Source organism: Magnolia sinica, chromosome 17, assembly GCF_029962835.1.
Source record: "Magnolia sinica isolate HGM2019 chromosome 17, MsV1, whole genome shotgun sequence".
NCBI classification, from domain to species: Eukaryota; Viridiplantae; Streptophyta; class Magnoliopsida; order Magnoliales; family Magnoliaceae; genus Magnolia; species Magnolia sinica.
Genome location: NC_080589.1, coordinates 13,681,324 through 13,704,172, shown reverse-complemented (window position 1 = coordinate 13,704,172; position 22,849 = coordinate 13,681,324). Strand labels below are relative to the sequence as shown.

Here is a 22,849-nt window from a genome sequence, read left to right as displayed (position 1 = left end):
TTGAGGGTCATAAAAGTTTTGGATCAATATAATTTTTGTTTTTCCTCTTCACCCATGTATGTGTGATATTATTAACGGATTAGATGGAAAGTAAACATTATGGTGGGCCCTACAAATGTTTTAATGGTGAGAATCATTGTCCCATTGCTATTGTTTTTGTGGTCCAATTGAGCTTAGGATATGAATCACTTTTGGGCTCATATTCTAAAATGATCTCTAAAATCATTTTCAGTTATTCCATGTCTATATTAACTTACAACAGGTTGGATCTCAAATAGACATCTGGTGGACCCTAAGAAGGTTTCATTAGTTGGTGTCACTGTCCCACTCTTTTCCATGGTGGGGTTTACTTGAACCTTAGATCTGCCCCATCAATCATGTGCAAAATTCCATGGTGGGCCACGGGATTAAAATATAAAGTCAATCCATGACTTGGGGGGGCCACACCACATACTATACTTGAGAAGGGTTACCCTCCCATTAAAACATTCATAATTATATATTGGGCCCACCTAAAAGTTATTAAGAGATCCATCCCATTCATTATGTGTGCCCCACTTGGATGAGAGGTCAGACCAAGTTTCAGCCACATCCAAAACTCATGTGGGCCGCACCAAGTGTTTTTATATGTTTTAGGATGTCTTCACATAGTTTTAGATGGCATGGCCCACCTGAGTTTTGTATACGGATGATTTTTGAGATATCTCACAAACTAAAGGGGACAAATCAAATGCACGGTGTTGATGTTTGACACACATCATGATGGGGCCCACAAAACTTACTAACATCAATTCTTAGGTTCTCCCGATGTCAGTAAGTTGGGTCACAATTTTGACCAGAATATTTGGCTCATTTTACATGTCTGGTCCATTCACTCTATTTTACTGATCAATACCCTCAATTTGACTGGTTACTCACCCCGATTAGGCTACATATGAGAAAGATATTGGATATACAATATTGATTAACAATTTGAGTGAAATTTGATTTAAACATCTGAAGTTATTTACTCTTCAATCTGAATTGATTAGATTGTTCAAAAATGATTAAAGGTTCAATTAGTGGATGTGCCTAATAATTTAGGAAAAAATGTTTTTTTTTTCACAGATAAATCTCAATTTCCATTTAAAAATCACATTTTTTTTAAATGTATATTTTTTTACTCTTAATTTTTCTTTGAAAACTTTTAACAAGGTATCATTTTTATTATCAAATATTTCAAATAAAAATTAAAATACAAATTCTGAATTTTTATTTTCAAAATCTCAAAAAATTCCTCAAATTTTATTTTATTTTTTCTCAAAAATTTCAAAATGCTGATTTTTTTTCTTCAAAAGCACCATTTGTTTTCAAAATTTCAATTTTCTTTTTAAAAATGATATTTTTTTTTTCAAAATCTGTGTTTTTTAAAATAACTTTTTCTTTTAATTTCAAATTTCGAACATTTTCAATTATTTTTTAATATCACAAAATTTTTCAACTTCTTTGTTTTCCTTTCCAAAATGTATGTTTTTTGTTGAAGTATCGAATTTTTTATATTGTTTTATCTTAAAATTTTCAATTGTTTCGAACTTCTCCATTTAAAAAAAAAAAAACCATTTTTTTCAAACATGTCAATTTTTATCAAACTTCTCAGTTTTGTTTTATTTTTCAATATACAAACTCTCATTTTCTTTTTCAAAATATTTTCATTTTTCAAAGTTGTCAAAATTTTCAAAAATTTTAAATCTTTTTAATTTTCTATTTCAAGATATTATTTTTTTTGTAAGACCCGTGTCCTAGTCCATATCGTTTCATTGCTTCCGCGGTCCTTTCAGTCGAATTTCGGCAACCCTCGACCCATATCCGACGTTTGCGCGTGATCCTAAACCAGGTCCCGCATATTGGAGTCGGTTCGAACCGAAACTTGTACCATTATGACCACACCGTCGCCGCGGTTCTAACGCCGCGTCTTGTATACCGATCCGGTACCCTGGCAGGGGGATGTAGACCCGCGTTCAGTTCGAAGAAAACGCCATGCGTTGCAAATCCTAAGAGAATCCATCACATCAACTGTCAAGTACACTCCCATTACTCACCATCACTTACACCCATCCCCAAGCACAACCACCCTCTCCAAAAGTCAATATTTTCTTACAAGAAAGTACTTACTTACATCACTCACCATCACTTCTCTCCCATCATCTCTCTCTCTCTTTCTCTCTCTCTCATTTCTCCCAAGCTCCATGGGAGCAACTCACGTCCATGGCTTTCATGGGAGAGAGTAGTGTGGCCCACCTTTCTACCACCTGATCCCACCATCCTAAGCCCATCTCAACCATTGAAATTGTCCATTTGGGACTCTATCATGCATTGGTGGTAGAAGGAAGGAGAGATCTCGAGGTGGGTGATTTTATTACTTGATTTGTGATTTGAGAGCCACATATGTGGGGCCCATCTTGATATATGTGTTGTATAGAGGGGCCCATAGTAGTGGGGTCCCTCCTATTTCCACCAATCTTTCATTCTTTTCTCTATTTCTCCCTCTCCTTCTCTTTTGGTGTTGGAACGTGGGACCCACTAGTCATGTGTGTATTATCCACACCATCCAACCAATGGTGGCCCACCCTGATAGCATATCTGAGGTGGGGCCCACCTTAAATATATGTGTGATCCAACCGGATGCTGGACGATGCCACAAGGTGAAGAGTGAACTAACAGTGTTCGGTACTGACAAGTAAACAAAGTGTCAGTTTGATTTTTTTTTTTCAACTTTGGATGGACCAATCCTACAGGCCCTAAATTGATGTATGAATCCAATCCACGCCATCCATTATATTCCCCATGTCATTTTAGGCGTTGAGCCAAAAAATGAAGTCAATCCGACTATCTGGCAGGCCATAGCTTAGAAAACAGTAGTTTTCACCGTTAAAATGCACTTTGATCTTTATACACCTCCAAAACATATTGAAAATTAGGCTTTTTTAGTCTGTCTTGAGATATGAAATGCAATGAATGAGTTAGATTCACCTGATGTGGGCCCCATGTACAAAAAACCCCAAAAAATTCTTTTTTTTTTCAAAAAAAAAAAAATACAAACATTAGGCAGCGCCTGCTGCTACTGCAGTAGGACGCTGCAGCGTCAATACGGGCGGGCGGAAGGCAGGGACCCACGGCCCCTGTTGTGGGCCCCACCATGATGTACATTCGATATCCACACCGTTCATCGGGTGGGCCACTTCCCCAAGTGGACCCACTCCAAAAATCAGTCTGATCTAGGACTCGGGTGGCCCACATCACAGGAAACAGTGGGGTCTAAAGGCTGCCATTGGAACCCCTTTTTGGGTCACCACAGACTTTTTGGGTCAATAGGAAATTTTATTTTTCCTTCCAGCCAAGGTCAGCGTGACCTTACCAACAGGTTGGACAACATTCAAACATTATGGTGGGCCCCACGTGGAACCCACCAATGATGTATGTGTTTTACTTACACCGTCCACACCTGGACGGTGGGACCACCTCATGTGTGGGGCTGATGTGTGTGCGTTCGTGTGTGTGTGTATTATATTGTATATATTATATATATTATATATAGATTTTATATTATATTATATTATATGGATATGATTGTGGGCCTTCATGGGACCCACCATAATGCATGTGTTGCATCCAAGTTGTCCATCCATTTTGAAAGCTCATTTCACGGCGTGAGCTAAAGAATGAGTCAGATCCATAGCTCATGTGGACCCCACCCTTGATGCATGTGTTGCATCCAAACCGTCCAACCATTTGGCAAGCTTGTCTTATCAGGCTTGAGACTAAAAATAAGTCAGATCTAAAGTTCAAGTAGACCCCACCATTCAGGGTAGTGGACAATGACGTCCATCGTTTAAAATTTCTAAGGGCCATGGGAGTTTCCTAATAAGCCGATATTTGTTCCACTTCATCTATCATTACGTTAATTTATGAACATGTTGGATGGGAAACATATGTTATGGTTGACATTAGGAACTTAAATGGTGGAAATCATTATCACCACTTTTATTTGGGTGTGGCCCGTTTGATATACATGGGGCCCATTGCTGTGGCCCATTTGATGTACGTATGACCATGTGAGGAGGCCCATCTTGATGTATTGTGGCCCGTCCAGTGGGGCCCACTTTGATGTATTTTGTGGCCCATTTGTCGGGCCTACTTTGATGTATTTTGTGGTCCATTCGAGGTGCCCATCTTAATGCATGCACTCCTTATTCACATCGTCCAGCAGCTACTGGACGGTGGGGCCTCCTTACTATATGATATTATATATGTTGAATAAGCATACCGTCCATATGCAGTGTGGGCCAGCATGAAGTATTTATTTATCCTCACCACCCAATCTCTGGCCGTGGGATGTGGAACCCGTGTGACATATGTATTTCGTTCCATGCAGTCCATCTATGTGAGGCCCACCTTGATGCATCCGTTGTACACATGGATCCCACATGATATATATGTTTTTATATCCATACTATCCAACTATTTGGATGGGATGCACCATGATGTATTTTTATCCACGCCATCTAGGGTAGGTATCCCATTATGATATATATCAGGGCCCATGGGTTGAGGCCCATTGAGATGTATTCAAAGCCCATTTGGTAAGGCCCATTGTAATGTATTTGGAACCCGTGAGCAGAGCCCACCTCACATGTTCCACCCTAACTGTCTAGGTCATATAGGGCCAGCCTCGATGTATGTTTTACTCACACTATCCATGGGATGTGTGACCCACTAGATGTATGCATTCTATATCTACACTAACCATCTGGTGGGGCCCATCTGCTGCATGTGCAGGGCCTACCTATTGTACATTTGTGCGGCCCATTGATGTAACCCACTTGATTGCATGAGCTCCATTGGTCCGACTCATTGATGCAAGGCCCGTTATGATATGTTAGAGGCTCATGGTTGAGGCCCATTAGGATATGTTTATGACCCATTTGGTAAGGCCCATAGAGATGTATTTTCGGCCCGTATGTCGTGTCCCATTATGACATGTTTTCAGCCAGTTATCGAGGCTCGACTTGATGTGTATAAGGCCCATTAGTGCGGCCCATTAATGTGGCCCACTTGTTGGATTGACGCTCATTGATGCGGCCCAATGATGCGACCCACCGTGAGGTGCATATTAGGCTAATGGTGTGGCCCAACGTATCGACCCACCGTGATATGTAGGCCCATCTGCTGCATGTGTAAGGCCCACCTGTGATGACTATTTGAGGCCACCTGTTGGATATTTGGGCCCACCTTATGTTTGACTCTACATGGGCCACTACTTGGGAGCAATGTTGGTTGAATATCCAAATTGATGGGCAATGACGGTTAGATGTCCTCATTGTAACCTTCCCTTAGGCCTTGTTAGACCCATTCTCTTCATCGGTTAACCCAAATAAGTGGGCCCCATTTGCCATAGATAGATGGCTCCGTGCTATCGGATTGATATAACCACGGCCGAGAGCCGATCTTTACATTATTGTTGATTAGTTGTCCATCTATGGCCGCCTTGTTTATACGTGTTGATTATCGGTACCGATTATCGAGGCCAATCCCGAGTGTCGATTCCAAGTATTGAGGCCGAATATCAAGGCCGATTGTTGAGGCCCAATGCGATGTATATGCGGCCCATATTTGAGGACCGTTGTGATGTGCATTCAGGCCATGTTTAAGGCCTAATATGATATATCTATCAGACCCATGCGATAAGGCCCATTGGGATGCATTTGAGGACCAAGCTATGGAGCCCATTATGATGTATGTTAGGCCCATGAGAAAGGCCCATTGTGATGTATTCATGGCCCATTCAATGTATTCGAGATCCATGTGTAGGGCCCACATGTCATGTATTTGAGGCCCATGAGCAGGGCCTGCCTGTTGTGTATATGTGTCCCTTAAGTAAGGCGCACTGTGTTGTATATCAGGCCTTTGTGTGAGGCCGTGGGTCCATTATATGTTTGGCTCTAGGAGGACCATTCCTTAGGGGATAATGTTGGTTAAATGTCCACATTGTTGTGATTGATGGTCGATGCCGGTTATTGATACCGATTATGAGTAAGTGACAGCATAACATCATGATACATGCCCATACGCATCATCTGCATGTTGGTTATAAGATGTGATTGATCATTGCATATGTCATTGAGCATGTTGTTATGAGACTCCCTGATAAGCGGAGGTTATCTCACTTGAGCACGCGGTATGCGCAGGATTGATGCATGACTGGATTGTATAACTCATGCATCTCACATTATGATTACTGTACACCTTAGCGACATCAGGGCCGTAGCCTCCACAGGCATATTGTGGATGACCAAATGGGACACCGAAAATGTTTGGTTCTATCATACGGGTGCCATAGATGTCCCTGGGTGAAAATCCCTAAATCTCCGTTGCCAGGAGACACCCCAACATCGAGACCGAGTGGATACATGAGTGCTCGAGTGTCGAATACCAGGAGGCCGCGTCTCCCATTGTGTCGTGGTCGGTTGGGAAGGGGTGTGACCTTACCCGCCTGAGTGAGGGAGCAATGTCTAGGTTGAGTTTGACCAGCTTGAGGAATGGGTCCACTATTGACGAGCCAGGCCCGATTGGCAGGCGGATAGTGAGGTCTTTTCCACTTACCCAGTTATGCGCTCGGATAGGGGCGGCAAGCTGGCGTAGAGTGTAATAGACCCCGGTGATGATCCCAGAGATGAACTGTACTGATATGTGGATTTAGTGAGCAAGAGTTGCATACTCATTCATGCATTCATTCATTCACTATCCACTCGGGTTGGTGGCGCGCAACTATTTGTTACTTGTGCCTTCGCAATGGCCAGGATTTCGGTTGGGGCGCGCGACTAACCTGGGATCAGGAGTTTACCACATTGAGTCTGACTATCCAAATTTAGGTATGAGACTGGTTTGGATAGAAGTCCCTTGTGATGGACCCCATAGCTTGCGATACTATGTACTATCATCCCGAATTCACACTCCAGTATGGTCATTCCATTCGCATCGCATATTGCATAATATTCGCGGCATACGGCATTTTGGGCTATTGTGTCTCTGCATTTATATGGTCTAAGTACGGCTGACGCTATTTGTGTTGCTCATCAGGAATGTATATTGTATTGCATCCTCTGCATCTGATATTTAGTTATCTATGATTCCTCATTTGCATAGTTGTTCTATATTGCGTATTCTGACATTGATTGACCCATGGACTTGTCCGTATTTTCGCTTACTCTGTCATCTATGATCTTGTCAATATTCCTGCATACTTTGATAATCATGATCTTATCAATATTTCTGCTTATTCCGATATTGTATGATTTATGGATTACTGGTATTTCTGGTCTTATATGATGACGTCATTATGTTGAATACTTGACACTTACCTTGTACACACACTTAAACCACCCTCTAAGCTTTCTATAAGCTTATGCACGATAGATGAGTGCAGGTGATGTTAGGTTGCAGCAGTGTTGAGCTTAGAGCATACGGCGGTCTTCTGGAGCTTGGTTTTTATTTATGAATTTCCTCCCAGCATTGTACTTAAATGATTATATTAGTGGATATGTGATGATGGTGTTGCCTTTGTGAATTGGGTAATCTTGTGGTTATGCTTATTGCGAGTTAAACGAAAAAAAAATCCTCCTTATAAGATCCCAGGATCGGAATCTGGCGTATAGACGCTGGAGCCGAGAATGGGGTACTACGGAGGCTGTCGGTACTAGATTCGACGATTGGGATTCCTGTGAATCCGATTTACAGGTTTGGGGCATGACATTTTTTCTCAGAATCAAATTCTTTTTTTCAAAATTATCAACTTTATTCGATATTTGTTTTGAATCAAACTGATATTTGTTTTTCCCTTTATCCAATTTTTATGAAGACGTTGATGGCAAATAAACACTGACTAAATATTACTACCGGCCTATAAAGTTTTTAATGGTAGGGCGTTCAATCACCCCTGTTTCATATGGGATGGTCCACTCGATAATAGGATCTGCTTCATTTTTGGGCCCACGCATTAAAATAATCCGGCAGAACGAATGGGTGGCATAGATATAGAATATATGGGAAGTGAATTGGCTGGCGTGTGGTACGTGTCGTGCGAAGACAAGCACTTACGCTCCTCGAGCTTCGAGTTGTGCGAATGATTCAAAGGAGATCAAAGTTACATGGGCCCCACATTGATCTATTTATTATATCTACACCGTTAATCTATTTTTAGAGATCATTTTAGAGTATTATCAAAAAAATCATTCATATCCAAAAATCATTTGGACCACACGACAAATAGCAGTGGAGATAATGATTTGCACCGTTAAACAATTCGTAGGGCCCACCATAACGTTTATTTTCCATTCGATCTGTTCATAAGGTCACAAAGACCTGAATTAAAAGGAAAAACAAATTTCATATTGATCCAAAACTTCTGACCCCAAAAAGAGTTTCAATGGTAGACGTTCAATCCCCCGCTGCTTTTTGCAGTGTAGTCCACTTGATAGTTAGATCTGTCGTATTTTTCATCTCAAGCCTTAATACGAGCTCGCAAAATGGATGGATGGTTTGGATATAACACATACCTCATGATCAGACCCACAGAACTTGCTGACGTCAATGCAGCTGCTATATAGCTGGTGTGAGGTACACTAGCCAATCCGCTTCCGAATATATGCATCAAGGTGGGCCCATAGTAAGGGCTGCACTGTCTTACGGTGGGTCCGGGCCGCACCCAATTCTCTCCCATAACTCTTTAGAACATCTTACACTTGCACATCATATGTTTGATTAAAATCCTTAAAGAATGTTTAGTAGTATTTCTTAATTTTAGTGGTTTGCTAATTCCACATGAATGCACACCCACTTGGGCACATGTATTGGGATGTGAGATCTTAGCTTGGCATCAAGTGATCTTTTGGCATAAAAAAAATCAGATTTGAGCTTGCAATCAATTCCAGAGTATGATGCTTGATATGTATGCATTCAAAGCTTGTACACAAGGCATGCATTAACTCAAAATAAACTGATTAAATAAGTATAGTTTTTGGTTCACGGTGCATCTAAAATGCGACCTTAGAATTTGGACTATTTGATTGGCTACCTGCTTTGATTGCTTACCTTTGGTCTTGAGGGCCATGTCAGCTAATTGGTGGGCAGCACAAGTGTCATTGTGCTGTGATTGTTGGTGAATAGAGGATTCTATGATGTACCTGTTTGGATTACTTGTTGGTTGCAGGTCTGCATGTGTAGACTAATTGGATACTGTGATGTGATGGGTATAGATTGGAAGAGTTTTGTAGTCTGTTTGGATGACTTGCATTCTGTGTTGGGATGGTTGCAGAATGGATGAAGAGTGCTTATTTGGAGGAATTGTTGGTTGCAGGTCTATAAGTTTGGAGGGGAATTCTTGCGTTGGATGAAGAGCATTATATGTTTTCAGGTCTGTATTGTTGGCTGCCTTGGCTGCTCATCTTTCGGCTTGATACAAATGTAAGATGCATTGACATGATCCGCCATACAAATGTAAGATGCATTGACATGATCTAGCTAACAAACCTGATGAGTTTGTGAAGTTGTTACAGGTATGCGACCAACTAAACTTAATTTCTATGGTATGTGTCAAATGCTGTACATTCAAAAGATCACCTCTGACTTATATTTCATTCCGTTTATGTTTGTCTTTAAAATTCACACTGTGTTGTGTTCTTTTTTCTTTCTTTTTGGTAATGATGGAGTTTATTTGGAGAAGTACATAAAAAATCCCAGGCACATTGAGTTCCAGGTACATATTCCGATTGAACTTTCTATCACATCAATTCCATTAGGGGCTGTTTGGATTGGTGGAAATAAATAACTGAGAAAAGGAAATCAAATTCCTCAGATGTGATGGTTTCCCTTATGTGCGAAAGACGAGGACTGAGGAAATTGATTTCCTTTTCCTCAGATTTACTAAAAAAGGTCCATTTCCTTTGATTTCCATCATGTTGGAGATAACTCACTCTTTTTGACCATTGGTGATTCCACATTTCCATTGAAATCATATACGCTGAAAGCCTAAAAGCTTTTGAGATGGGCTTGGGCAGCATAAAACCCTGCTTAATCTGGCCCCATTAACAGCCCTAGTTGCAACACGGATATGCCATGAATACATGTTATATTGACATCTTTCTTTGGTCATTGTAGCAGCAGATTCTGACAAGGTTGAGGCCAACTCATTCCTTCCTTGGAAAAAATCAGACCACATTTGGGTATGCAACAACATTGGTTATTGGTGGAATGCTTAGCCTTATCCATGCCATTTCTCTCATTTTTGGTGCAAGAATATACTTAAACCTCATCGGTGTGGACTTGGTAAGTGCATTCATTTTGGAATAATGCTATTGAGATTGTATTTTTAGTTGTATCTTATTGGGGTGTTTCATAGTTGTAGAATCGAGATTGCACTACAAGAAAGTAGGCCTTTAACCTCAATTTTTCAGCCTCGGTTGAAAAAATGGAGGCTAAATGTATTTTTTAACCTCGGTTGCTAAGGAATTGAGGCTAAAAGTTTATTTTTCGCCTCAGTTGCTAGGGAAGACTTTTAGCCTCAATTACATAGGAACCGAGGCGAAAGGTCTACTTTTAGCCTCAATTGCATAGGAACCGAGGCCAAAAGTCTACATGTTAGCCTCAGTTACATAGGAACCGAGGTGAAAGGTCTACTTTTTAGCTTCAGTTGTATAAGAACCGAGGTGAAAAGTCTACATTTTAGCCTCAGTTATATAGGAACCGAAGCGAAAAATCTACTTTTTAGCCTTAAGTTGTATAAGAACCGAGGCAAAAAGTCTACATTTTAGCCTCAGTTGCATAGGAACTGAGGCAAAAGGTCTACTTTTTAGCCTCAGTTGCATATGAACTGAGGCCAAAAGTTTAATTTTTAGCCTAAATTGCATAGGAACCGAGGCCAAAGGTCTACTTTTTAGCCTCGGTTGCATAGGAATCGAGGCCAAAAGTCTAATTTTTAGCCTCAATTGCATAGGAACCGAAGCCAAAAGTTTACTTTTTAGCCTCAGTTGCATAGGAACTGAGGTGAATAGTATACTTTTTTAGCCTCAGTTGTATAGGAACCGAGGCGAAAAGTATACTTTTTCACCTCTATTGCATAGGAACGGAGGCGAAAAGTCTACTTTTTATCCTCTGTTGCATAGGAACTAAGGCAAAAAGTCTACATTTTAGCTACTGTTGCATAGAACCGAGGCAAAAAGTTTACTTTTTAGCATCTGTTGCATTAGAACAGAGGCCAAAGGTCTACTTTGTAACCTCAGCTGCATGAGAACTGAGGCCAAAAGTCTACTTTTCAGTGGAACCAGGCTTAAAGTTTACTATTTTGGAAAAAAAATTATGGATATACTCACGGTGGACCTTGGGAAATTTTTAACGGTGAACGTTCAATCAGGTGAGCTTCAATCCCAATCCCAAGTAAGTGGCCCATTCGAGTTTCCTCTCAGCTACTGATCTTAAGAAAGATGGACGGTGTGTGTCACACGAATGATGGTGGGCCCACAGGAGCTTGCACGGGCTCCCTCCAACGACTGTTATCGGAAATTCGCATTCGAATACGATGCGCAGATGAAGAATACGCAGGTGGCGAGAGTGGAGACAGAGACAGACCTCCATTTGCCGGGTTCTATGAATAGCAATCTCTTCCCGAAACCGTTTTCCTCAACGTCCTCTTTCCGTCTTTGAGGGAAAAACCCTAACTCTCTTGTCTTCACTTCCATTGCATTTCTCGGCAGCCGATCGCTTTTTCCGACACTAGATCGGCATTCTCCGGCGCCAGTGCTCAGCTCCCATGTCTGATCTCAAGCCCAAGACTGAGATCTTGATCGCGGGAACGTTCGCCAGCAGTGCTTTCGCTGCCTATGTTGCATTTTTGCATTGATTCGTTTTCTTTGTTGATGGAAAATACATCTAGTTTCTTGAAGTAGTTCGACTCGAAGGACATGCCATCACCCAAGAAGAAGCTGTTCTGTCGAGAGATATCCATCTCCTGCAGGAATTTGCTGCTTCTTTTTGCACTGAATTGAACTATGGTTTTTGCTGGTTTTTCTTTTTCCTTTTTTTATGCTAGGAAGTGATACGCCAACCAGTCCTAAGCCCAGGTAATGGAGGACTAATGGCAAGTGGGCAGCTGGTCTTAAAACCTTTACTAGGCAATTATGAGAATGCCGACTCCAAATAGCTGGGATGAAGTCTTAAAACCATTAGTAGTTCTGTCACTTCTATGCTGAATCTTGGAACCAACTGATAGTCACTCTTTACTTTGTCCCACTTTGTGGTTTTGCAAACACTCGCTGATGTTGTTGTTGTAATGATTTTGGGCAATTCTGTTTTGCAGCTTTGCAGTGGAGCTTTCTCCGAGCTTGTTTTTGCTCCAATTGATGAATTATTCCCTGATGATGCTCCGCTGCTACCGTCTGGTTTCTGGGTCATTCCACTGGATTAAAAAACAGTTGAGTCTAAATCTACTAAATGGCTATTTCCTGAATCTCTTATTAAACTGGATGATATTATTTTTCTCCATCTATTTTCTTTATTGTTTTTCTACTCTAATTGCTATTTGTATAGGGCGAAGCGCAGGATGGCTCAAGCACACATAGGACCTTGGATTTGGCATCTAGTCTTGAAGCAGGCTCTGCCGTGAACCGCACATTTGGAGATGCTTCTACAAACACTTCTAGCCTGCGCTCTGTGCTGACAATCGCCTTCCAGTTCCCTTATAAAATGCACCTCTGGGACAGCGTTGTGACCATGGCTCGACAGTACTTGTGGTGTGTCATTTCATCTGTACAGCGGGTTGTATGAAGCTATTTCAACATAGAGGTTTCTTAAGTGTGTTTCCTTGTAGTACTCTATGCACAGGTTTATGAATGGGTTAAAATAAATGATTCAGCCTCGATTATTGATAAATGATGTTAAAAATTGAATTTAGCCTCCGTTGATACCAACAAAGGCTAAATCTATCTGTAGTCTCAGTTTTGCCGTAGTTTCCTAAACTGAGACTATAACTCCCGTGGCTAAAGGCTTTAGCCTCGGTTGTTGAGAACCGAGGTTAAAAATAGATTTAGCTTCGGTTGGAGGCAATTGAGGTTAAAATTTGGATTTAGTCTCAGTTGGAAACAATGGAGGCTAAAATTTTGATTTAGCCTCATTTTGAGAAAACTGAAGCTAAAAAGGTTCTTTTAGCCTCACTTGAAGAACCGAGGCTATAAAAGTTATTTTAGCCTCGGTTGCTAAAACTGAGGCTAAAGTCTTTAGCCACGGGGGTTTCAACCTCGGTTTGGATAACTAAGGCAAAACTGAGGCTAAAGGCTTTAGCCTCAATTTTTAACATTTTTAGCCACAGTTTTGAACCGAGACTAAAGCCCCATTTTCTTGTAGTGTTGGACTGGTTCATAGTTGTACCTTATTCATTTTATGTGTCAAGATTCATCAAACGTCCACTGGTCTTTTCTTTTTTTTTGTTACAAGAAATAATTTTTTGCTGGGCCAAATACCAGTCACTCATCAGTTGGGTCCGATGGTTAACATGTCCTGGGCCAAATACCAGTCAGGTTGACACTCCAGTCATTTGGTGGGAGGCACTTGAATTATAAAAGTGAAAAAGAAGATGATCAATGGTTTGTAAGCAACATAGCCTTGTTGGCATGGCACGCTGTGATGAGTGGTTCCAAGTGGGCCTGTCAATGATTCTCTTCTTGTGCGAATTGCTTTAGCATTTCACTCTAATTTTACAAAGAATCTTATTTCATAATGTATGTGTAGCTTGCTTGTTATGTTAACTGAATCTTACTTTTGTGATTGTTTGTTATTAATGGACTGATACATGTTCTTCTATATTATAGTTTAAACAAGCTACTAATTCCAAGTGAACATAACTCTGTCCTTTGTTTTTTGTGAGTGAAACTCTGGTACTCACAATACAATAAATACACACTAAGTATGGTGGACTAGTTCCATTTGCCCTGATCGGCCTCTCAGCTGTAGCTGCAGTACATATGGGAAAGTAACTCCAAAATTGAGGACTACATTCTATTGCAAACATAAAAGAAATTGTATGGGAAAGTAACTCCAAAAATCCATCTATTTCCATTGCTAGATTTGCCTATGAATTCAGTAAAAGCATCCACGAATTTGGAACAACAACACATTGCTTTAGAGAAGGTACATTGTCTTCGGTCATATAAGTCACTGTTACTGGTATAAACATTTATTAAGTGCATGCAATTATTTGTTTGTATAGAAGCACCTACTATGGTTACAATAGTTTCTTATTTTCTTTTTTGTTCCACTTGCTATACCCATTAGCATTTAGCACCACTATGCTAATTCGATTTGTTAATGCGATTCTATATTCTATTTGTTCGTTAGATTTTTTATGTCGGTTAGGGATGGATTGGTTTGTTGCATGGAAGGGAAAAAAAAAGATTGGATTTGAGATGGGTTTTCTGAAAATTTTCATATGAATTGAATTTATTGTAAATGCATGCAGCGGAAGCATGCATTTACAACAAATTTGATTTAGATGAAAATCAGAAACTGGAACCTCTAATGTGTAATAGATGAAGTTTTAGGGGCGCAAGCTCCAAGTGAATAAGAAATTGATTTGCCACATACAGCTTTGGAAAAATAGAGAACAAATGGACTAGTTTCACATAACATAGATGATAAATTTGGGAGGCGGCCTAAAACAACAATTTCAAGTGAACTCTAAATGTAGCACTCCCATAGAGTGCATTATTAATTTCTTGTGATGGAAATGCATCAAAAGTAATTTAAAAGATTGCGTAACAAATTGTTCACCACCGATACAGGGATGTGTTGCCCCTGTATCTGGCCAATATGGGCCAGTACATCAGTATTGTTTATGGACAATAGAGATACAGTATCGGGCAATATGTACTGGTTTCGGGCGATACATTCAACTTTGTTTCAATTACGATCAATAGATAATCTAACATTTCCACAGCAGGGTTGTTCATGTCTAAGCATTATGAAATTCTTTTTACAATACTCTATAGTTCTGTTGTGTTTTTATATAGCTGTTAGCTTGCTACTAAAACTTTAGCAGGCTTCTTTCACACACACACACACACACACCCAAAAAAAAAAAAAAACTTTACTAGGCTTCTAATCATATCTATTATCTTTTCTTCTGAAATTACTACATATGAGCCACACTCTTGATTAGTAATCATAGTTGGGCAACAGGATTGCTAGTCTAGTCTTTGTTATTGATTAGTTTGATTGAGCTAGTATTGTGTTAGAGTATAGGATAAATATGTAGAGCTGTTTATTCCTTTCATTCTCAATGAAATGCACACTGGATCCCTGTAGTGGTACAGCTTAGTGATGCTTTCACTTTGTTTTGAGATTTCAAGAAACTATTATACTTTGCAGATTGTGGGAGTTGTATTTGATCTTTTCTCATTAGCTTTTGTTAAATCCCTTATTTAAATAGGAAGTATTGGTGATAATGATGCTTGTGGTTGAAACCTTCCTAGGACCCACCATGACATTTTACTGCCATCCAAGCTATTCATAAGGTCACAAAGGCTTGGATGAAGGCAAAACACAAATACCAGCTTTATTCAAAACTTCTATAGCTCCCAAGAAATTTTTAATGATGGATATCTATCCTAGTGTGTCCCACTTGAGCCTTAGATCTATTTTATTTGTGGGTTTACATCCTAAAATGACATGACAAAATTGATGTACGGTGTTGATAAACCCATAAATCATGGTGGGCCGCTCACAGCCTGTTTTTAGCTGAGGGTCGTGAGCGGCCCACCATGATAGGAAAAACGTCTACAAGATGAAATACAGTCTATCAAGGCACAAAAGGTAATTTCTAACTATTGGTTTTCGTAAAATTTTCTCATTTTGATCTAGTATGTTATAGTTTGTCATGTGATTTCAGGGTATGTTAGGGCTAAATAGTTTCTGAAATGTCAGGTCCAATTGCAACACAAGATAAAGCAAGAGGTAGAGCAATTTCAGTAGTGAAAGGCTTCTCGTGAAAAGGAACTGCTGCAGGTACTACACTTTTTGTTCCACATTTGTTTTAGTATTGACATTCTTTTATGACATACTGATGCATGTTTTGAATGACCCTACTATTTGTTGGCATGTAAATTTGGAACTATTTTCTTTATGTGCTTTACATTTATTTTTTTTCGGCATAGATTTACCTGGAGGTCAATCTTTAATTGATTGCAGGCTACTGGAAGCTTGGAATCAAGAATTTAAACTATAGCCTATTGCTGGTCTATATGAAAGCATACATCAAAAGGAAAAACTATTCTCTTCTAAGGTAGTTGATTTCCCTTCTAAACAGTTGAGCATCTATTTCCACTTAGTTATTGATTTAATTAATTCAAGGATGATGAAATGATTCACACAAAGATATCTTTGACTGGCTTTGAAGTTCTGTAGGTTGTGGCAGGTTTTGATTATACTCTAGTCATTATCTCCAATTAGCAGCAAAGTATAAAAGCTAGAACAAGCTGCTTCAGTTTTTTCTTGTAGATGGGTACTACAGCTTGCTTTATTTGTTATTCATTTGAGTGTTGTTGTTGTGTTTTTTTCTTTTAAACTCTAAGAAGTCTAGTAATGTGCAAGGACGGCAGTCTAGGGTGGGGTCCACAACTGTTAATTCTGAATCAAGCATTGTTGTTGCTGCCTCACGTGCTGTGCAAAATAATCAAGCATTGTTGTTGCTGCCTCACGTGCTGTGCAAAATGGTGCATATGTTCAATCCATGGTTGAAAACCGTTCCTAAAGAGGGATTTTGGTGTAGTGGCATGTGTTTATCCATGCCATCCATCCATTCACACCCTTTACATATGATATTTTGGCTGTGTACAAGTGACAAAACATCTGTTGTGAATTTGGTGAATTATTTTAAATTTTTTGAATGGGATTCTTATTAAAAAATCGTGTGAATTATTTATTGAATGGCTATCAGGTGTAAGATTTTTAAAAAAATACAAACAAATCTAACATATTTTTAAGAAAATTCGCAGATATTTTAGCGACGGACTAAATCCGTCGCTAATTTCTGAACAAGGGTTTCTATTTGAGGTCCATTCACTCCTAATATTAGCGACGGACCTTATCCGTCGCCAATATTTTTAATGACGAATAATTTAGGTGGGTTTTTTCAAATTTTTGCAACGGATTTTTTATTTTTGGACAGATATTATTCGTTGAACAAAAATTACGACCCAGTAAACAACCATAGACGAAATCCGTTGTTTATTGGGTTTTACGACAAATTTGGGGTAGTGCCAGCTGAAGAAGAATCAAAAGAGCAAAAGAAAGGGGAGGAGAAGATGGTTTGCATAAGGCAAGCTACAATCGACGACCTGCTAGTGATGCAGGCCTGCAACTTGCTTTACCTCCCAGAGAACTACCAGATGAAGTATTACGTCTACCACATCCTTTCCTGGCCTTAGCTCCTCTATGTGGCCGAGGACGATAGTGGCTGCATCATAGACTATGTCCTTGCCAAGATGGAGGAGGAGTCTTCCAAGTACCATGACGACATAACCTCTCTTGCCGTACTCCGCACCCACCGCAAGCTCGGCCTCGCCACCAAACTCATGACTGCCACCCAGAATGCCATGGAGCAAGTCTTTGGCATTGACTACGTCTCTCTCCACGTCTGCCGCAGCAACTGCGCTACCTATAATCTCTACACCAAGACCCTCAGCTACAAGATCCATGATGTCGAGGCCAACTACTATGCCGATAGTGAGGATGCTTATGACATGAGGAAGCAGCTTAAGGGAAGGCACCACCACCACCATCAATGAGGCCGTTGTTCGAGAGATGGTAAGGCCAGGGAGGGTGTAGGTGTTAAAGAAAAATGATGGAATGGGTGAATGGAGGAGAGATTTGAGAGAGAACCAAAGAGTTTTGAAGAAAAAGGGAAGCTTGGAGGGGTAGATTATGAAGGGGAGGCATGTTTGGAGGGTTTTAAATTGACCCAACATGCATCAGTGGGCCACACAGCGCCCTAAGGGCGTCGGCCTGAGCCGGCTTGCCCGGCCAGGCCCGCCAGCCGGCGAGGCCTCGTGGAACCGACGAGGTCCTTGCCAGTCTCTAGACAGTCCGGCGAGGGCTCGCCCTTTGGGCGAGGTCTTCCTGCCCCCTGGACTGTAAAAATATGTGGGGCCCACCCTGGGTTCCCCTGGAAGTGTTTCATTTGGCCCCCGACTCCGCTTTGAGTCGTTTCGGGTCATTTCGAGTAATTTCTGATGTAATCGCGTATTTCCTCGAATGTTGACGGCTGTGATTGGGTAAATTATGGTCTAAACTCGTCGATTGACGGTCTAAGGATGTTCGGGGTTGCCTCAAGCGATCACGGATGTGTACGGACCGGATCTCAACGATCGTTTTCGGTCACTTTCGCCAATCTGCGAAACTGGAAGTCCTAAGCTTGTCTCTACATTTTTCTCACACCCATCTAGGTCTAAATGCGTCAGCGTACGTCGTGCGACCATAACTCAGATCCGGTTTAATCCAAATCATACTTTGATACCAACTTGTAATGCCCTGAAAATTGGGGGTCGAGTAAAAGTCCAACTCTCGAGTTCTAACGCATCACCCCTTCCCAATTTAGGAAAATTTCAGGCACAAGTTCAAAATCAACAATTTCATACTAAACATCAACATGCAAGCAAAATCTTCACACAAAATCACTAGGGTTCGCTCCAGGCATGATAACAGGCCACCTAGAGGTAATGGTCCTCACCTATCGTCGATCGGAAGTTCTTGTAGTCGCTCTAGCGGCGCCGGGTTCGCAAATTTGATGTGTCGGGGCCCTGTGCCAAAGGAATCGCATGTCAGGATACATGCATGCGGCCCTAGATAAGAAAAATGGAGGAGAGCTCGAATTTGTTACCTTTTATCAGCCATGCTTCGCCTCTATAGTGGTAGGGCCGTGGTCTCCGACAAATGGTGGTGATAGGAGAGGGGGACTACTCAATTCCCAACTCCCTTCCTCTCACAACTCCTCTTCCTCTCTCACTCTCTCTCTCTCTCCTCTCTCCTCTCTTTCTCTCTCCTTTGCTGGAAATGTGTTGAGGGAGAGATTTTGGGTCCTTTAGAACCTGAAAATTTAACTAAATGGCCCTAAGAACTCTCACTCTAATAAATATACCCCCAGTGGGCTGATTTATGGTGTTTGGGGCTGTCCCAGTGCCCCATGGCCCATCTGTGCTATGGAATAAGTGTCCCATGATCTGATAAGGGGCTGTCCAAATTTTGGTAACAAATGGATGCGAAAATTGATCGCAGGGGTCCGATTTACGATCAACAGTCACCATTCCTCGATCAAGGGTCAGATTTGGCAGACAAGTGCAGGGAAATATCTTTGACCTACGGTGCAAGTTTAGGTGAAATCTAACGGTTGGAATGTCATAATTTATTGTTCTAAGTGGCAGGGCTAATTGTTTTTAAAAATTCAGATTTCAGGTTATTACTTGGGAGAGTTGCTTTTTACAAGCGCTAGCTGGATAGCACAGATTGTCTGTTTCTAGGCATTGTTTGAGTCCATTGCTTACAATGGACCACAAGCCCAGTGAGATGGATATTACTTTATAATTTAGGAACTAGTGGCCCACTAACGAGTGGTCTACAGCTTGTTCGGATAATCAGGGCATTTCTAGAGTAAATTGGGTAAGGAGATTTCTTGGAGGCAGTTGTTGAGGTATGGATTAACTAAGTTCACAGTATGGCCTATTCGAAATTAGCAAAAATGGTGATTCAGTCATAATCACTCTAAACCATCGATTTAGGCTAAAAGAGTAACCGGGTTGATTTGGTTTATTAATTAACGTCCGACCCATAGATAGCTCGGGTTTGGGTAGATCTCTAATTTAGTTACGGTTTTTTGATTAGTCGGAGGCAGATCGGTTAGATTTGGGCCCTATGTGAATACATTATGGAGCTAAACTCGATATTTAAGTGATCGGTTAAATTCATTGGTTTTCTATGGTTAATCAATCTTATTTGTGCGGTTCTTTATCGGTACCAGTTACATATAAGCTCACCTCGAGCATCAATGGTCAGTACATGACGACGTGGCTAGTTATATATATACATATATATATATATATATGATTTTTGGCAAATCCAAAATAATGAAAATTCGGGGTGTTACATCTATCGATCCCCATCTTGCCGAATGCTTAAGAGTACAAGATGTCAGCTGAGCTTCCGGCGTCGACCAAGATTCAATATACTTTACGATTGGCTATGGTCATTGCGACCACAAGCGCATCGTCATGAGGATGTTGAATTCCATGTGTGTCGTCTTCCGTGAATGTCAGACTGCATGGGCTCATCCGAGGCTCCTTGCTCGGCCTTCCGGTAAGGTAGACGTAATGCTTGGGGTCAGTACTACAAGCGTGGGCTTTCCGAGCCTGATTCAAATCCCCGCCTCCTGATGGTCCCCTATATATCGTCCATATCTCAATGGTATTATCCGCTCTCGACTTGATGGTTCCTCCTTCCGAGGTTGTTTCTCTTCCCTCATATATTGTTGCAGATGCCCTTTGCAGATGAGGGTCTCGATTTCTTCTTTCAGGTCCACACAATCGCTGGCGTTGTGTCCATGGTCACGATGAAAGTGGCAATATTTATGCTTGTCCCACTAACCTGCTTCTGTCTTCATATAGCTCGGCCAATGCAGTAGCCTCTTGTCCCTGATATTTAGCAAGATTTGTTCCGAAGACATGTTGAGGGTCGTATGTGAGTTGAACTTACTTTCAGGTCTTCTGCTCAGCCTTCGATCATGGGAAATACTCTCATCCGACCTCCTTTTATTTGCCTGAGGCGGTGCTTCATCTTTCCGCTTCTTTTCCTTGGACGAATGTTCCGAGCTTTGGTTATTCTTTCGTGAGCTGAAGAATTCTTCGGCATTTGTGTACTTCTGCACCCGACTTATGAGCTCTCTGAGAGTAGTTTGCAGGTTCTTCCCTATTGAAAAAAGGAATCTAGCATCCTTGAGCCCGTTGATCATCGCGGTTAGGGCCATTTTGTCAGAGTAGTCGTCGACCTGTAGAGCCTCTTCGTTGAAATGAGAGATATAGTCTTCCAGCGACTCTCCGCTCTTTTGCTTGAGGGTAAGCAGGTGAGTTGATGGCTTACGGCTCTTTTTCTCGACGATGAACTATGTCAGGAATGCCCTGCTAAGCTCGGTGAATGTGCTGATTGACCTCAGCTTCAGTTGTCGGTACTACTTCTTGTTGCCCCTGTAAGGGTTATGGAGAATGCTCTACACATCAATATCTCTGATGTCGACTGGATTTGCATCCAATAGTGATAGGATTCCGTGTGCTCTGTCAAATCCCCAAAACCTGAGTATTGAATGATGGGGGGCATTCTGAACCTCAGAGGCATTGCCGCGCCAATGATGTCACTGGTGAACGGAGGCTCGGTCTATTCCATCATTGCCTGTACTGCGGTTGGAGTCTGCGTCTGCTGATCCCGTTGCAAACTTTTGATCTGACTTCGGAGTTCATCAAGCCAGGCTTCCCATGGATCTCTGTTCTCAGCAACGGTTTCTTGAGGAACTTCGACCTCGAGCGTCTTGCCCTTTCTTCTCCTTTCCAGCTCATGACAGAGGTCAGTCTGGGCTAACGCTGAGTTCTCAGATACGTAGGTCGGTGCTCGAGTTGTTACATTTCGTGTGAGATTAAGAGCCCAAGCTGACATGCTTCGGGACGCTCCTGCACACGAACTTACAAGAACGGGTTGCTCTGCTGCCACTGGGGCGACCTCTCCCTGATCAGGGGGTGGTTGTTGTCCTGTCCTTTGCTGCTGCTTCATTTGGTTTATTTCGTTGACCAACGCCTGCACTTGGTTCTGCAATGCACGGTATTTCCCTCCTCGGGTTCGTATCCGTTGGGACGGCCCAGTTAGGATTGATTCAGCATGGAGTGTTGAAGATGAGTGTCATTGACCCGTAGGTTTGAGCTCCGCAACTGTGGCTGAAACTGCTTTTTTCTTTCCCCTAACTATTTTCGGTAGAGTTACTAAGACTTTTTTGTTAGAATTCCCACAGACGGGGCCAAAATGTTGATACAAAAATCTGCTTCACTCTTGCCAAGCTCCGAGTGCTCGCGCCGAGCCCTGTGAGCCTGCACAGGAGAAGGACAAAGGAGACCCTGGCTAGAGTAGGGGACCCTCCGATGCCAATGTCAGGCTTGGAATCTGGGTCCAAGTAGTATAGCTAGGGCTTAGGGTATGAGATCTTTTGTCCCTGTTTATGCAAATGAGTCCCCTATTTATACTTTTTTCTGATATGAACGTGCCCATCATTCTCGACACGATCATTGTCATTGAACGAGAATGGTGCGTGCGCTGATGTTGGCCGTTACCCGTAGATTGTGCGCCGGATGTTACTCTAAACATGTTACTGGAGTTCCTGAGCGTAATTATTAGGCGCTCCTTTGTCCGAGCCGGCCCTTACAGTCCGAGCCCACAATCGGGTCGGCTTTAGTCGCCTACTGCTAAGGGTTTAGCTATAGTGATCGAACGAGATGTATAATGGCTTCTTCCGGATTCTAGGTCGGTGTCAAGGATTTACAAAAGAACTTGGGAATTCAACCTAGATTGTTACGAATAGGTCAGTGCGGACGAACTATTATTAGTCCAAGGCCTTGTTCAGCTCATCGGCCTCTATTGAGTCCAGCTCAAGTTTTCCTATAACAGTTACCATCTGATTTTTCCCTTTCAAGTCATTATTTTAATTTCAACAATCCATTTGATAGTCATCAATTTGCGTGGTTGT

General features: G+C 41.5%; 1 protein-coding gene, 1 long non-coding RNA gene and 1 pseudogene across 7 annotated transcripts; all 3 read left to right on the top strand.

Annotated features, from left to right (window-relative positions):
• Nucleotides 1-11,922: 11,922 nt before the first annotated feature.
• Nucleotides 11,923-12,932, top strand: LOC131230856 (homeobox-leucine zipper protein HOX9-like). Of its 4 annotated transcripts, none has more exons than XR_009164113.1 (3): nucleotides 11,923-12,239; nucleotides 12,386-12,499; nucleotides 12,616-12,932. XR_009164113.1 is itself a non-coding variant. In XM_058226879.1 (3 exons), exons 1-3 carry the CDS (start codon nucleotides 12,207-12,209, stop codon nucleotides 12,850-12,852), a joined length of 348 nt encoding a protein of 115 aa, XP_058082862.1. In that variant the 5' UTR covers nucleotides 11,932-12,206; the 3' UTR covers nucleotides 12,853-12,932. The 4 variants fall into 4 exon arrangements, 2 of the variants coding, with proteins under 2 accessions (XP_058082862.1, XP_058082861.1); XM_058226879.1 differs by having other exon boundaries at nucleotides 11,932-12,239; nucleotides 12,386-12,475; nucleotides 12,628-12,932; XM_058226878.1 differs by having other exon boundaries at nucleotides 11,934-12,239; nucleotides 12,386-12,475.
• Nucleotides 12,933-13,587: 655 nt separating this feature from the next.
• On the top strand, nucleotides 13,588-16,616 carry LOC131231212 (uncharacterized). 3 transcript variants are annotated; one of them, XR_009164246.1, is made up of 4 exons: nucleotides 13,588-14,211; nucleotides 16,003-16,083; nucleotides 16,267-16,360; nucleotides 16,475-16,616. It is a non-coding gene; the product is annotated as an uncharacterized LOC131231212 (long non-coding RNA). The 3 variants fall into 3 exon arrangements; XR_009164245.1 differs by lacking the exon at nucleotides 13,588-14,211 and having other exon boundaries at nucleotides 15,149-16,083; XR_009164247.1 differs by lacking the exon at nucleotides 13,588-14,211 and having other exon boundaries at nucleotides 15,149-16,083; nucleotides 16,483-16,587.
• A 765-nt stretch (nucleotides 16,617-17,381) lies between these two features.
• Nucleotides 17,382-17,864, top strand: LOC131230424 (N-terminal acetyltransferase A complex catalytic subunit NAA10-like; annotated as a pseudogene).
• Nucleotides 17,865-22,849: the final 4,985 nt, after the last annotated feature.